This window comes from Podarcis bocagei, assembly GCF_964188305.1.
Source record: "Podarcis bocagei genome assembly, chromosome: 5".
Lineage (NCBI taxonomy): Eukaryota > Metazoa > Chordata > Lepidosauria > Squamata > Lacertidae > Podarcis > Podarcis bocagei.
In genome coordinates this window covers 50576215-50593664 of record NC_138129.1, presented here as the reverse complement: position 1 = coordinate 50593664, position 17450 = coordinate 50576215, and the positions used below count along the sequence as shown (strand labels likewise).

At 45.4% G+C, this 17450-nt stretch overlaps 1 protein-coding gene across 4 annotated transcripts in view; it reads right to left on the bottom strand.

Annotated features, from left to right (window-relative positions):
- AMPD2 (adenosine monophosphate deaminase 2) overlaps positions 1-17450 on the bottom strand; it is a 49621-nt gene that overhangs the window by 30107 nt on the left and 2064 nt on the right. For 2 of the 4 annotated variants that reach the window (XM_081194160.1, XM_081194162.1), the window contains exon 1: positions 16666-16871. The exons of 1 other annotated variant lie outside the window; for it this stretch is intronic. In XM_081194160.1, coding sequence (XP_081050286.1) covers positions 16666-16744 — 79 coding nt within the window. In that variant the 5' untranslated portion in view covers positions 16745-16871. Of the gene's footprint in view, positions 1-5644; positions 5885-16665; positions 16872-17450 lie in introns of those variants that run through there. One more of the 4 variants, XM_081194163.1, reaches the window with a different exon arrangement.

Below are 17450 nucleotides of genomic sequence, written 5' to 3'. Positions count from 1 at the left end.
TTGGCTTCCAGAAAGACTATTAAGGGGAATAACACATCCTTTGTTCTGTTAAAAGGAACCTGGCAGAGACACATTCTCTCTTGTTTGCGCCTGCAGAGGCTGAAGGCAAACACCATGGACCGATCAGCCAGACCCTACGCTGAGCCTCACAGGAGAAACTGCTCAAAGTCCATTTTATAGGGGTGACTGGCTTTCAGCTCTCAGGCCTTAACGTTCTAATGAGAGCAAATGCTTGCAGACCAGACCTTTCCTCCCTGCCGCCGCCACAAGAACACAACCACTCCTAGCTCCCCATGCAGCACAAGGGTAACAGATAGGGAAATCAATACAAACAACCCAACCACAGCACTTATGCTGACTGTTGGCCAAGATCTACCATGGAGTGGCCTCTCTGAAGCCACACAGGAATCCAGGGGTGACCCAACTTCCTACCTCTGCAGACTAAGGGGCAAAGCAAGTTGTGAAATAATACAGAGTCATGGGCAATTACTTTGTTCCCTTCTGCTAGAATCGACATGTCTTGACCTCAAAATTCCTAAAAATAAAGCAAGGTAAACAAAATAGACTCCTCAAGGGAAAGGGAGCAAAAGAATGTAGTTACTTGAGACATTTTAAAAGCAGATCAGAGTCTCAACTGCTGTGTGCTCAGTATGTGTTGTAGAATACACTAAATTGGTCCATTACATATCTTGTTGTTTAGTTCTAACTTGTGACAAGGTTGCTCATAGATCTGTTTTTAATGTCTCCCAAGGATGCTTCACACACTACAGAAAATATGGATTTTCTTTGCTCCTCTGCATGTCTCTGTGGTGCCTTTAAACCATAAGGTCTCTAAGTCCATGCCACCAATTTTTCACACATGTCTGCACCCTCCACACATTATAGTAGTCACCATGTGGACATAGTCAACACACAAGAGCTCATTTCCCCCCGTAATAACCCAATGTAGGTGCCAAACTAGCAATCTTCTAACTCATGTGAATTATTTCCTTTCCGTGGCTCATGTAGACATCTTGACTGGTACTAGCCATGGTTTGCAAACAAGCTTCCATCTCTGTTTGTGCTGCTGCAGATGTTAATGCTTCTGTGCCAGAGTCAAATCTAACCAGGTGAGGGAAGTTGATTTTTGAGAGCTAAAGTAAGGAAGGTGATGATGGGCAAGGAAGGAGATGCAAACCTGCAGCACAGCTTTGATCACCTAACCATGGTTACATTTTCATTGGGTCGATTTGCAAGGCAGCTCTAAGCAAGACGTTTCACCTACTAAGTAGAGAATAATAAGCAATAGACTGGGGCGGGGGGCAAGGGAGGTTCAAAGGTACAAAGGAACATGACACCTCTAGCGGAACTGGACTATCACCAACAGCTACTGGCAATTACATAAACTGACACTCTTGCATGCTGTCAATAGGCAGGAAATCTACATAACTTGTGTGGTCAACTATGTCACAAGTAAACACTACATGGCTTTGTCAGATCCTTTTCTATTTAAAAGTTTCAGGTATTCATAGCCACACAAAAGGATTTGGGCTCAGGAGCCAAAAGGATCCATTTCTAGGTACCATTTTCCAAGCCATACTGCTCCAAGTGACATTGCTGAATTAGGACTGGGGAGACCCAGGCTCAGATCCCATTTCAACCGTCATGAAGTTCCGAGTGACCCGGGGCTAGTTATTCTCTCTCAGCCAGATTGAAGTCACAGGGTTGTTGTGTGGATAATGAGGTGGGGGGGGGGGACCCATGTATGCCACCCTGAACTTTTGGATGAACAGGATAAAAGTGTCCAAATTAATCAATCAATCCACAGTCCCTGCAAACATTTTTTATCACTGTAATGCCTCGTGTCCTTACTTCTTTTTCACTCTCTCTGTCATGCGATACATCACATTCCATTCTTTGAAGAGGATATCATAAGTACACACATTCATGAAAATTCATGGCTCACTTGCACAGCCCACACTAAATCACAGGATCTGGCATTCCCTCGGTTGAATCGTACAAGTCCTGTCTATAATTACTGACATCACCCACTACGCAAGGAATTCCATTTGTCTTCCCATCCAAACCAGCTATTGTCTATCTAGAGTCACTTTTCAACCCAACACAGCTGGCCTGCAAGCACTGATTTCCTTTTCTTGTCAAGAGACAGAATATCTTCTTCTAAATTGTATTTAATATCAGCAGAGTGTTCAAGTAAGTTTGTTACTGTCCATGAAGAAGTTGAAATTACTTTAGGCGAAGGGTGAAAGGCCAACAAGTAAGGATGGGTGGAAGATGTCTGATGGCACTGGAGGTGCTTGACTGGTGAGCGATCTGTCACTCACTGTTGCCCCTGTAAATCGCTCAAGAATAAATACAAGATGGAGAATTATTACTTTAGAGAAAATCTCCTGGTCAAATTGCCACAGAAGCTGCTTTATACAGAGTCAGACCACTGGTTTGTTGAGCTCAGTGTTGCCTACTCTACAATGATTAACAGTGACTCTTCAGACTTTCAGTGGGGACGATGTTGTCCAGCTCCACCTGGAAATACCAGGGATTGAATTTGGGATGTTCTGCAATGCAGAGTATGTACCCTGCTATCTAGCTATGGCCCTTCCCAAAAGGTTGCCTGATCACAATCTAGAGATCCTGCCTGGGTCTAAACATCCCACGGCAACAGGAACACAAGGAGCTACCGCATTTCCCAGTCCATTCCTCCTCCAGATCCTGCATCCATCTTCATGTAGCAGAGTGGGAAAGGGGTAACAGCAGATAAAAGTAACAGGCCAAAAAGAGCCAGAGGAGCCGCATACGATTCTGCTGTTGCTGCCTTAAGAGTGTTCAAAAGAACAGGCAGGATCTCCAGAGCATCATCCGGCAATGAGACACGTGTGTTCCTACCCACCAGGGTCTAAGAAAGCATTTCATAATTATATACCTGGAAACGTCATTTCTGAAATGATACGATTATTAGCTTTTCCCCATCTAGTGTTCTTAGCTGTTACATCTACAATAACCAAAATTCTTGTCGTGGGGGCACTTAAAACAGATGTTGATTCCGCCCCAAAAGCAGCTGCACTGCAGTAGCTGGCAATATGCATTTTGTGCACTCCGATTTTCAGTACTCATTCCTTCAGAACGAAACTTGTCACAGAAAAGGAAAAAATGGCCCTGCTGTCCTTAGCAGCCTATTCCCAGAAACCTCTGCACAACACATTCCAGTTTGTAGGGGAGGGGGCCACTTATCTTAGTAGATGCTGAGCAAGTTTCACAAGTGTCACAACTACCCGACGAAAGGGTGACACAAGAGAAACCAGTCCCTTCGAGTTCATTCATATCCTGAGCTCACTGGAGACACGCGAGAACTCCATAACTACACGAAGGTCTCCCCCACCACCACCCCACGATGAAAGCTTGCAATGCCTGCTTTGCATCTGGCCCTCAGCAGGTCACCAAGGTACACACCACAAAGCAGAAGCATCAAGCCCTGTTCTAGGACAAGGAGGAGAGCATTGCCATCAACTGTCAAACCTGATTCAGAGTGTTTTTGCCTGCCTGATGCCCCAGAGGCTGACTACCCACTCAATCACAGTGGCTTCTGTGGAAGGAAGAAGTGTTTGCTTGGGTTCCCTCCCCCCGCCCATTGCCCCTCTCCCACTCCCAATCCAGGCACTGCCTGAATAGTCAAGCTCCACTGTGCCTTGCTAATGACCCTCACATGTCTCCCTAATGGGCTCCCTGTGCACAGTGCAAACAATCAATTCATTAGGAAAAAAACAGCAAGAGCTGGGGAACCGCCAGGCCAATTGCAGGGCTAAGGCTTGGCAGCCCCATCAAAGCCAGCATGTGTCTTCAGCTCATGAGGGGGGCAGCCAAGAACAGCTGCTCCTGTAGCTCCAATTGCTGGCTGGGCAACACCACGGATGGCAACACAGATTTCCTCAACCTTTCTTCCACTGCCACTAGCAGCTTTAGGATGTGCAGCAGTCTGGAGCCCCAGCTTTTGTTGGGCAGCCTCCCAACACCTGCCAGAACCAATGGGGGAGCATCACTTCCAGGCCCAAACCCTCCATGGCAAAAATCCCCTTGTGATGTTGCAGAAAAAGTTTAGTGGGGTCAGCAGTGTAGCCTGCTCCTCCTATACTCAGATACCTAGGAGAAGTAAAGACAGGACATGGCTTCCCACACTTAGTCACATCATCATGCTTGGTTCTGAATCTGCAATGGTCTTCACTTAAGTCAAGCTCTGGCCAAATGCTGAAGCTCCTCCACCAAGACTATAGCTGGGGATGCTGAGTCGGTCACATGCCCATATTGTGACACTTGTTACGCCACTCTTTTGGAATTCCTGAGCCTACTACACACAGAGCAGCAGAAATGTGGCTAATTCAGACATATGCCGATGCTGTAATATATAGCGACGGCTTCATTCACATGTATATAATTGAGATACTTTATTGTGACATCTCATTGGCGAGAGGTCACTAGGTGCTCCATCAATCCGACTCCAAGGACCAGATATTCATTTTTCTTTTACGCAATTTACCCTTGGGGTTTCCCACAAACACTGGGGATGCAATTATGGTTAGTTTAACAGTGGCTTAAAGGCTTGCCCTGAGAAACTAGAAAGCTAGACTCTCTCTCTCTCTCTCTCAGTAGTCCTCTGTTGATCGCTGAAATGCCTGTTCCAGCAACATGAGACAAGGTAGCACAGATAAATTGCCACGTGACTAGTTCCTTGGGGTAAAAAATTGGGCAGTTTTTACAGAATGTATTTCAATGAAATAGTGGAGCCTCTTCCAAACAGCTGTATTTTCACAAGTACTAGAAGATCACAGAAATATGCTTTAAAGAGTACTAATAAGCATCATAGTTTCCCCACCCCCATTTTTAATTTTATTGTACATAGTACATGCAGGTGGTTTTGACTAATGGCTATCAGATCTATACACATTCAATTAATTAAAGTATGTGTGGGTTTGTTTGTTTTTAAACTCCCTTTCTCAAGAGAAGCCTTGCGCTTGCACAACCAAAATACTAAAACAGAGTGCAAGGGATAGAAGTCCTGCATTTTTTGTGGGTATCATCACAACAACTTCTCATCACAAGGAATCCAAACTCTTGCAATGCATCTGAGAACATGATAGGGATACAAACAACTGCAAAAGAAGCTGTCATCATTACCCACTTCCCCCATTCCCCAAGACAGACATTTCAGCATCTGCACCAGGATAGCCGGTGGAGGTCCCCTTCAGTGATGAGCTGTCAGCTAGCCCAGCTTCAGAGAATTGCCAGAGGTTTACACACAGAGACACAAAACACCTCCCACTCCCCGGAAAAAAAGAAACCTCAAGCCTCAATCAATACAGGAATACCTTGCCAGTGCTCCTGCTCTAACTTTCAGGGATTTGCCTTCTGCGGCAGCCTGAGCAAATCACCCCTCTCTTTTACGCTGAGTGCCACATGCCCATCTCACGTCAAAGGCTTTTAAATCGCATGCCCCTTAACAACACAGCAGTGCAACTCCAGCCCATTAAATAGAACAGGCAGGCTTCACTTTATCCTTCAAGCATCTCAGAACTCCTGATTAATATGAGCAGCTGCAACTCAAAACCATCCAGCCCCAGAGGGGAGAAAGGAAAAGACATTTCCAAACACTTACAGATCTGGCAGTCTTAAGGGCCTCACTAAGCCGCTGCCTTTTCTCCACCTGGAAACCAAGATGCTGGCAGGCTAGGCAAGGAGCATCCCATCACCTTCTGCCCCCTGAGCGTGGACCAAAAAGCCTCCAAGGTACCCTTGGGGGAGGCAGAGTGCCCACAAGAAGGCAACGAGGACGAAGCAGACAGAGGTGCCTGCTGCCGCTGCTCTTGCCGGTGTTTCGCAGCCTCCTCTCTGAGAGCTGCAGTCCCACAGGATTCCAGCTCCAGAGCCGGCTTGGGCTGTACCAACCGTAGCTACATGGGGGGAGAGGGAGGAGACAAAAAATATATGACAGTCTCTTCCAAGAGGCAGGCAGAGCCAGACAGGCAAAGAGAAGCCACCCTCCGCCACCAGTGGCCACGCAGCAGAGCTAACTCCTGGCCTCAAAGTAAGGAGGCGTTAACCCCTAACATGCCAGCCACAGCTGCAGACGTGTATCCCAGCGCCCGCCCCCATCTCTCTCTGAAAGCAAGCAATGGCAGAGATCTACCCACACACAAAAGCACAGAGCACCACATACTGGTCGTTCATGCTGTAAGAAAAGGGGGAAATCGAACAAAAGCTAACTCAACTTTAAGAGTGTGTTTTCATTATGTACTGGTATAATAAGGCACAAGAACACTCCAAGCCACATACTTTGTAGGGAATACATTGAGATTCTTATTTGGTTAAGCTCAATGTTGTTGTTGTTATTGCCCCTCTCTGTTTTTGTTTCACATTGTCTCTGTATGATTTTAAAACAGAATATATCATATTTCATGGGTGGGGGGGGGGGCAAACAGAGGTGTGTCTTGTGCTCCCCCCATCTTTTTCCCACTAAAGGCTATGAGGAGTCTGGTAAACATACACACAAATTCCATCCAGCAGTCAGTTTGCAAGGTGTGATTATCTGTCCCTCTCAAACATTAAACCCCACTCTGGCTAGAATCTGAGGGAGGGTGCTCCCCTTTGCCCAATTTCTCCTGCACCAGTCTGGAAAATATTACTTTTCTGCTATCTGTAGCAGATTGTCTCTATCTGGCTCACAGACCATCCAGCTCTAACCATTAGGAATCGTTACTTCCCAAATGGCACATTCTAGCCCTTACGGCACACACTCCATTGATGGCATCACCCAGGTGTGTTAAGACAACTCCAAGCCAGATCTCGTTTGGTTCCAAGGTAAGGAGAGGAAGTGGAAGAATCGAAGCTGTGCTGCATACTGGACTGCAGCTCAGTGGTGACGAGGATGGAGGTTGTCTTGGCAGAAGCCGCCTATAAGCTTTGTCTCCAAGCGCTGCAGCCGCTGGTTAATTAAGAACAATAAATGGCCTATGAGAAGCAGCTGTCCTTTCCTGATCCCGCAGGACGTAATGGAGGTGCCTGTGCTCAGAGTCTGCTGTCACGGAGATGAAGGGCCTCAGGGGTGACAGTGATGGGCATGTCATTCCTCAGTCTCGATCCTTTGAAGACAGACTGGCAGCAGGTTTTGGAAGCCTGCCCAGTGATCGCTCTCTTTCTGAGGAAGGCAGTGGCAGTGGCGGCAGCGGCAGCGGCAGCAGCAGCAGCAGTGCCCCAATGTTGCTTACACAGACTTTCTCCAGTTCTCAACAATCTGGCCAAGGATCCCACACCTCTTGTTGAGAGAGCCAAATCCAATCCAATGCGGTACTTGCTCACAAAGCCCTTAAGTGAAATGCGTTTTCAGGGATGGCACCAGAGCAGCCAAGCCCCAAATCCCCAGAGGCAAGCTCCAGGCTGAACTGCTCAAAACTGGGTTTTGAAACCCATGGAGGTAAACTTCATTATTTCCACATCTGGGAGGAGTCAGCCTTTCACTGTGGCAGCACCTGTGGAACTCCCTGCCTATTGACATTAGGTAGGCACCCTCACTATACCATTTCACACACCAGCTAGTTTCTTTGTTTCAGCAAGCCTACCCAGATATAGTGTTGTGTATGCACTTGTTTCTAAAATAAAAACAAAAATGCTGCTCTTATCGGTGACAATTATTTTATTATACACAGCTTAAATATTTTCCTTAATTAAGCAGTTTTGTATTGCTTTCCTAAATAAAATAAAACTATTTTTGTAGTGGGTGGACGCGGGTGGTGCTGTGGGTAAAACCTCAGTGCCTAGGGCTTGCCGATCGCATGGTTGGTGGTTCGAATCCCCGCGGCAGGGTGAGCTCCCGTCTTTCGGTCCCAGCTCCTACCCACCTAGCAGTTTGAAAGCACCCCTAAGTGCAAGTAGATAAATAGGTACCGTTTTATAGCGGGAAGGTAAACGGCGTTTCCGTGTGCTGCGCTGGTGCCAGCTCGCCAGAGCATCTTCGTCACGCTGGCCACGTGACCCGGAAGTGTCTCCAGACAGCGCTGGCCCCCGGCCTCTTAAGTGAGATGGGCGCACAACCCTAGAGTTGGACACGACTGGCCCGTACGGGCAGGGGTACCTTTACCTTTACTTATTTTTGTAGGTATATAGCTTTCTTTCAAATGAATATGGGGTGTGTGTGGAGAACTACAGATCAGCAGCCAAGCCTTTGAGGAGATTGACACCTAAAGACTGGCATCAATCCCTTTCAAAATAGAATGGCTAATACCTTTTTCCTATCAATATTGTTATGTCCACAGGTGAGAAACACCTGTATTTTCAATAATAAATAATATATATCAGTTATTGGGGTTGCAAGCAAATGAGGCAGATAAGAGAAATATGAAGCATGGGGATATATTTACACAGACCTTCCTTATACTCAGTGTTAGTATTTGTACTGGAGTGGGAATGGCTGTTGGATGAATTTCAGCAGCTTGACAAAAACAGCCTTAGAGCCAGATGCTTGGAAGCAACAGAAGTACACTGAATAATAAGTCTGTGGGCCAGGGAGGAGGAGGAGGAGGAGGAGGAGGAAGAGGAGGAGGAGGAGGAGGAGGAGGCATTTAACTCCCTCTGTCAAACATTAGTCGCCTGTTTCTGGATTACTTGCGTTGTGCAGATGACAAAATAAATCCCCGGAGAAATGATGGAAGCTGCATAAATGATGCCTTTTCCACAGTTGTTGTTGTTGTTGCTTAGTAAAATTTGGAATTATTACTTGGTTTTGATTTGACAACAAAGTCAAAGCCGGCAAATAAGAAGCATATGTGCAATATGACTGAAAGTTAAGCAAGATCTAAGACAGAATGCAAACAAAATGTAAACAATTAGTTCTTATCATCCAAGGAGAACAAAAATCAAAATACTATAGAAAACACTGTACTGTACTGAGTATTCAGTGAGATTCGCAAAACACTTCTGTGCACTAGAGGCTGTCATTATCTAGGTGTAAATAAAGATGGTGGAGGAGAGAAAAAGCTAAGATCCTGCTGGTCTATCAGGTGGACTTGTGAGTGGCCTTAGGACAGGAGACCCAGCTTCAATCCTCAACTCTGCCTGCAAGTTTTAGCCTGTTGTCATGGAAATAATTTTATACCAACCAGGGAGAAAATAAAAACATCCCACACAGGATAAAAGACAATAACAGTGTAAGCCTATACAGTGTTACCTCAGGTTAAGTACTTAATTTGTTCTGGAGGTCCGTTCTTAACCTGAAACTGTTCTTAACCTGAAGCACCACTTCAGCTAATGGGGCCTCCCGCTGCCGCCACGCCACCAGAACACGATTTCTGTTCTCATCCTGAAGCAAAGTTCTTAACCTGAGGTACTATTTCTGGGTTAGCGGAGTCAGTAACCTGAAGCGTATGTAACCTGAAGCGTCTGTAACCCAAGGTACCACTGTAAATATTTACTTAGAAGTAAGGCTCACTATTTTATATGGATGCTACTCCCTAGTAACCCTATTTCAGTAAGCCTAAGGTTTTCTCTTCTGTTGGAAATACTATAGCTTTGGACTTCCTGCATCAAGCAGGTGGTTAGGCTAGATCAGGGGTAGGCAACCTAAGGCCTGGGGGCCGGATGTGGCCCAATCGCCTTCTAAATCCGGCCCGCAGAATGGTCTGGGAATCAGAATGTTTTTACATGAGTAGAATGTGTGCCTTTATTTAAAATGCATCTCTGGGTTATTTTTGGGGCATAGGAATTTGTTCATTTCCCCCACCCCCAAATATAGTCCAGCGCACTACATGGTCTGAGGGACGGTGGACCGGCCCATGGCTGAAAAAGGTTGCTGACCCCTGGGCTAGATAGCTAAACCCTATGGCAGCAGCCTAAAGAGGGTTGCAGTCATGCATACAAAAGGAGGGGAGGGCAGGCAGCCTAGACCTCTGGAAATATAATTCTGATTTTAATAAAAAGGATCTGGCAATCTTTGCCTCCCTCTTAAAATCTTCTGCTCAAGACAATTTTCTCAGATCACACAACTGACACAAGGTGCACATTCTGCAGGAGTTTCCAACATTTCACTGGGAAATCTCCCTTTCAAAACTGTGCTGTGCTTTGTACATCTGCTGAGAGTAACAGAGGGAGAGTTAACAAGAGGCACACACTGGAGTTGCACTATATTCTGCCACACTTAGCATAGGAATGTAGTGGGTTCCTGGAGAAGAAGGGGAGCTTTCCATCATTCCCACCTGCAAGCTCGAAACATTTTGCAGGCTAGTAACTTTTGTGGGCTTATTTGCAAGGCTGGTTCAGTGGTTTTGTCACCACACCCTAGAGAGAATTCTTCTTCCAAACAGCAGCTCTTCAACATCTGGCTTAGACCACAGGCTATTGTGTATCCATGACTATTTATAGGTTTATTACTCGAGTTTCATTTATTTATTTTTACCTGAATTAGTTGGACAGGGGCAGGAAACATTTTTTAACTGCTACAGAACTAAAAATAGAGAGCACAAACTCAACTGACCAGTAGTGACTCAACAATAACTAAAATACCCTGCTAAACAATGAACAACTATATGCTTGCTCCATGTGGCTTTGCTTCTAAGTAGTCCCCATTTTCTGTACTGTGGTTAAAAGCAAGAGGTCAAGGGCTTTACATATGTTACTCCATTGCAGCAGAAAACGCTCTTCTTTACTGGCTTTTAGGAAGGGTGCAAAGCAGTGCTTTTTCTGGGGTACTCAATGGTATGCAGAACCAGCACCTTTCCCCCAAATGTTAAAAGTGTGGCACTTACTGTAACAACTTAAAGGTGACTACCAGCACCTGTTTTTCTATTTGAAAAAGCACTGGTGCCAAGGCAATACCTCTTTCACCTAGTTTTTAATTTCAATAGATAGTTCACTGTTATTTTTCTATACAACCCCTGTTCTTCACTATTATAATGTTTTGCTCCTTTTTACTATATTTTAATATTCGCTGTGAGCTGCTTTGAGTTATGGAAAGGCAGCTTAAAACAGTTTTAAATAAATTTTAAAAAGACAAAAACGGGTGGAGGAAACATCAGGAAATTCACTCACAAAAGGTTAGAATTCAGCTTAACGTTGCTGCACAACAGAACTGCGCTGTAAGATTTCTAAAGAAAACCAAAGCAGCATTGCCATCCTTTTACTGCAGATTTAGCAATAGAGTAATTTTGAAATGCTCTCTCTCACACACATAAATAAGCTGAAAGATGATCCCACACTTCCCAGATCCCTCCACATGGCATGAAATATTCTTTTAAAACACACATTTCCCTCTATTTCCTGCCTTTGACTGCTGTGCCACCACTCACAATCCCATGCTTGGAACCCCCAAATCCTTCATTGGTCTGCCCTTGCTCCTCAATATGCCAACGCATCTCCTCTTGCATCCCCATTACCTTGTTTCCCAGGGCCTTATTAGCACCCTCTAATCAGTTTGGTCCCCAGCTTGTCTCATCTTTTCTAGCAGTCACTTCTCATTTGAAGCCTGGGGAAGATTCTCACCTTCTGCACGCCAGTCCTCTTCTCCACTGTTTAGCCTGAGGTTATTACCACCAGGATTCATAGCTAAAGAAGCATCCATTGGTTGTTATGTGACTGTAATATTTGCTTTTGAGAAATGTTTTTAGGTCACACAGTATGATCATCCTGTTCTAGGAATTTTACTCCCATGAGGACCACAAGAGTAAATATGATTATGTTCTCAGGATTTTCTCCCAAGAGGACTAGTCAATATTATTTGCATTATTTTTTTTAAAAAAAATGAGATTCTCAAAATATTCTGCCTGCCCAAAGGAAACTAAGGCAAGAGGCATGATCAGTTTGCTATTTAACATTTCCCTGTTGCCTCAGATACATAGACTTAAAGGTAAATAGTGGCTAGGAGATCTCTATCAAGCTCTAATTTTGCTGGTTATAAGTACACGCTCTCTCTTTTTCTCTCTTGCTATATATATTTGTGGGCAGCTATAACCCTTCCATCCTGTTTCTCCAATATTCCCTATACTTTTCAAAATAACATGTATCTCAAAAAACAACAACAGTAATAAGTTTCTTTTCCTTGTATTTCATGCTTTCCTCCCAAAGAACAAATATTACTACAGTAAGGAAAACAAGAGAACAGCAACAACAAAGCCATATGTCCCGTACATGCACAGGGCTCCACTACCTCACAGCTTTAGGGGACAAGGGTGGGTCATTTAACAAAGGAAAGCTGACTGCAGTGGTTAGAGTGAAAGACTCAGCAGATTTGAATGCAAACCTTTGCCATGCCCTGTTTCTATGTGATCCTGGACAAGTCAAGGACAGGACAATTCCCAAATTGCTCCAAAGTGAATGCAATTAAGTTTCACTGATGGATAAAAAAGATTGAGCATGGGGACGGGGACAGGGACAGCATTTGTGCTGCACAGACTTTACTACACAGTTACGTCCAAGGGCTGTATGCACTTCTGTTGGTTTTTTTTTAAAAGATTCCAAATTCTACACTAAAACAACCTAGGAAAGCCAACTGCTGCAATTAAAATATATGGAAATGTGAAACGTTTTGCTCAGTTTGAACACTGTGGTCTGAATCCCAAAATGATGTTTCTGAAGACTGATGGGGGGACAAATGCTGTGAAAAATGAAGGGTATTGAAACAAAATAAGGAGGAAATGATGCAAAGCTGTTTAGGGCACTAAAGTACCAACTCCTTGAAACTGGAAATCCTGAAGCAGGAATAGGGACCCTGTGACCCTCCAGATGTTGCTAGACTCCATCTCCCACCATTACATTTGGCCTTTACAGCTGTCAGACTCAGGGATGACAGGAGCTGTAGTCCAGCAACATCTGGAATGTCTCCAGGCCTAGGCTAAAAAAACAGGCTTTTTAAAAAATTAAAGTGAAAACTAAGGTCATCGGCAAATCAGGATTTGCACCTTCTATCAGATCTTGTGCTTGTGTGACAATTTTATAGACGTGCACAACACCATACACAGCCCTGCCATTATCCCTCCTATGAGGAGGGAGGGAAACTGGAATTGTAAGGGTACCATTACAGATGAGAAAATAACTGAAATCACGTCTGGCATTTTGCGAGCTGTTTTTAAAATGTGACACCCTAAGCAGCCAGGCACGCCTCGCTGTCACTTAACAATGGTCTTGGCTGTGCAGAAGTATTTTACTTCCAGTTGCAATGTAGTAATAATGATATTCTCTCAAGTACTAGAGAACATAGGAAGAAGCATGCTGTTTCTTTCAGAGCTTACTTCCACAAATGCTGAAAGGGCCTAGAGATTCTGCCCACACATACACACCCCTTGAAACAAAGGTAGGGCAGAAAAAGATGCAATGACTATCTCACACTCTGAAGAGCACCGGCAAAATCATTTGATTTGCACTCAGACAGGCTGGTGTAATGTAATGAAGTGTTTGTGTCAGCTTAAAAACTATCGGCAGGGACGCGGGTGGCGCTGTGGGTTAAACCACAGAGCCTAGGGCTTGCCGATCAGAAGGTTGGCGGTTCGAATCCCCGCAATGGTGTGAGCTCCCGTTGCTTGGCCCCTGCTCCTGCCAACCTAGCAGTTCGAAAGCACAACAAAGTGCAAGTAGATAAATAGGTACCACTCCGATGGGAAGTTAAACGGCGTTTCCGTGTGCTGCTCTGGTTTGCCAGAAGCGGCTTAGTCATGCTGGCCACATGACCCGGAAGCTGTACACCGGCTCCCTAGGCCAGTAAAGCAAGATGAGCGCCGCAACCCCAGAGTCAGCACGACTGGACCTAATGGTCAGGGGTCCCTTTACCTTAAAAACTATCTGCACCGTACAGAGAACGATGTGACAGAAGCCAGTCCCAACACACTTCTGACTACAGATGTTTTTCAAAAAACGGTTAGACAACTCCATGGAGGAGAAGGCTATCAATGGCTACTAGCCATCAGGGGTATGTTCCACTTCTGCTAGCAGAGGCAACATGCCTCAGAATACCAGCTGCGGGAACTGACAATAGGGGAGAGTGGGGCTGTTACACTCAGGTCCTGCTTGTTGGCTTCCCATAAGCATCTGGCTGGCCGCTGTGAGAACAGGATGCTGGACTAGATGAGCACCCTCTTCTTACATTTATATGTGGGATAACTCAGGTTGTTAATGTCACCATCACATAAGCAGTGAAAGGAAGACACCAAAGCTTACTCCTTCATGTGCTGGTGTATGATATATCGGGAGTTTTCTTAATTAATATACAGCAAAGGCAAGCTACAAAGATTTTCTTAAAAACAAATCCTAGATCTGTCCTCCTTTCAGTACCAATAGCAGCAGCGTCTGATGGAGAATGGAGGAAGCCGCCTCAGCTGCAACACTGGGATGGATAGCTCTCCAGGCTAGTCTGTCTTCTTAACATTCCAGAGGAATTCTGGAGAATCGGGATAAGAGAATCCTGTCCATTTACTACGGGAATGGGGATAGAAGGCAAACCCAAGGAACATCGGAAACTGCCTTACACCAAGTCAGAACATTGGTCCATCTAGCTCAATACTGTCAACACTGACTGGCAGCTCCCCAGGGTTTCAGACTAACAGTCTTTCCCAGCTTTAACAGGGGATGCTGGGGATTGAACCTGGGACTTTCTACATGCAAAGCAAGTGCTCCCCAATGGAAGCTCTTGCTATTTTCATTATGTGCTTGGGTACCCAAAACCTCATGGTGAGAAGCAAGTGGGGAATAAAAGGAAGAGCCTAGAACAGCATTATTAATTATTATGTTACTGGCCACAAATGCTCAGTCAAGGGCCAGTAAAAGAAAAAAGAGTCCTCAGAATGCAGTTCAGGAAGAATTAAGATTCGGGCTACTAGGAATCCTGTGTTTTAAGGAAAGCATTACTGTATAGTTTTTTGAGGCGAAAACCCCATTCACGACCCTCGTCTCCAGTCTAAATAAAGGAAAGACTATGAAATGCCTGCAATAATTCCAAAGTGTCCAATGTTTGCAGGCCTAGGCAATCTAGATGGTAGACATTTTAGGAATATAAAACAAACAAAAGGAGGGAAACAATGTGTAAATATTTCTTTTATCAACAAGCAGCCATTCAATTCAGGCACCTTATCATTAACATGATTCCCATTCTCAAAAATATATACCTCCATGCATATGCACATCACAAGCTTATCTAACCCATCAACAGCAATCTGTATGCACATATTGGACAGCTACACTATATGTATGTTCTATATCAGCTCCTGGGCACTCATAGCTCCCAATGAAGAGAGCCCAGGAGCTCATAAGGATACAAGAAAGACGGCCATATGGAGCAGCAGCCTGCTTCAGTAGGAGCGAATGCCACGTACCCTATCCTGCAGTTGCAGTTCCTACATACCCACACACTGCAGATGTACTCCCACATGAAGGAGGGTGTGCTTTTTATGCGCAAAGACTCCCATGCTTCCTACAAAAGACATATCTAACCCAAGAGGTAAAATACTCAAAGTAAAACTGTCAAACTTGGGAATATACCTTCTCTCCAGTTCTCACAAATAACCTGTAAAGCACTGCAGATACTGGCCCACTTACCTCAAATTAAGCAACAAGGTAGAAGCCAAGAAAGGAAAAGTACAGACAGTGCTGAACTTCTCAGAAAAGGGGATCCAGGGTTTACACATACCTAGCCATACTCCATGTTCCAGCTGGCTGGAGGTGGCTCACTAGAAATGGCATGCTCTCTGCACATGCTCAGAAGAAAATTGAGCATTACTATTTTGCATTCACCACACCACACCACACCACACCAAATTTCTGGCAAGCTGTGATTAAAAATAAGCCTGACTCTAAGGAACTAGGAAAGGTGAGGCAAAATATCTTTCAGATGTGTTGTATTACACAGGAAATTCACAGTTCTTACTATGTTTTTTGTGGGCAATCTAAACATCCTCCCCTTAGCTGGCGCATCTGGTGGGAAGGGGGCAGATCTAAATGCCTTTCCCCCAGCTAGCATGTCAGTTGTAATTAAAAATCTAAGACATAATTAGAAGGAATCCCAGGTATTGCTGCCTTCCAAAGGCTTGTATACAGAATAACAAAAACACAACAAAACACCCAAACCCAACAAACAAACAAACAAACAAACAAACACAGAGTATAACTATATTATCCTAATCAACAACAGCTTTAAATCCAGCATTCTAACACCTCTAGTCTCCACTGTACAGATAGTCAAAAATGTTCCTCCTCCCTAATCCAACAACCAAGCATTTGGCTATCCAAATTTCTGCTCCACTCAATAGAACGGGGCCCCACAACACACAGAAAGGGTGGCACATGGATGCTGAAGCTCTTTGAAAGATTTGCCATTTTATGCCTCAAAACGCGTGTACTCTTCATGCCTCTCTGGTCCCTGAATTCTCACACAATCCTATGCATGCTTAGCGGGACTTGTTTCTGAGCAAAAAAGCACAGGATGATACTCTTGTCTCCCTATCATGGTCAACAAACAGCCTAAAGGAGCAATCGTCTGCTTAAAGATGAAAAAACACATAACCGAAAAACAGTATAGAGTGAAGGAATGGGGGCTGGACTCGGAAGGAAAAGGGGTCGTTTCCATTCCAGGACTGCTATTTTCCCAGCTTCTCTCTCTTTCGATAGCAGCATCTAGTGGCTAAGGAGACAGTACCACGCTCTGCTCACCTCCTGTGATGGGAGCCTGAAGACTGGCCCGCTTCCTCAGCGGGGATCCGCTCTTGGGGGGCCCAGCGCCAGATGACATTTTTGCTGCCTCCTGGAAGCTCCACCGAAGTCTCGGAACCGGCGCTGCTGCCGTGCTCAAGAAAGAGGCGGGGACTAAGCTAGGCCACGCCTCTTGCCGCTGATGGATGGAGTGTGGTCCTCCCAGACCAGGGGTGGACAAAGACGCCCCCCCCCCGCGCGCCTTCCAAAGCCGAGGATCGAGGTCGGATTCTGCGCTAGAGCGCACCTTGTCTGCTCCCCGATTCGTCAGTGGGGGTGCTGAATGAAAGGCAAGGCCTGCGATCCCTGTCCGCTGTTACTTGGGAGTCGGTCTCATTGGAATCGGGGGGGATTTGCTTCCGAGGGAACAGGCACCAGGGGATCCCTGGATCGGCTGGTTTCCGTGCAGGCAGCCCAGACCACTGCCCTCCCCCCCCCCACCTTGCTTCAGTCTCAGGCTCACAAACCCCGCCTCTAGTGCGGGGCGTTTGGGCTCCTTGCACCGTGAAGGCCACACGCACGAGATCACGCCCCACGAGAAATAATTAATCCAGAATAACTACCACCCCGGGTTCCATTCCTCACTAGCACCCTCCTACCTGGAAGTACAGTTTGCATTACAGAGGGGGCGATATCACCATCGGTTAGTCATCCGATTGTTAAAAGTGAGGTGTGTTAACGCCATTTCGAATATACGCCCCTTCTTGATCCTGATCTTATCAGCCCGATGGCAGAAACGGGATTCT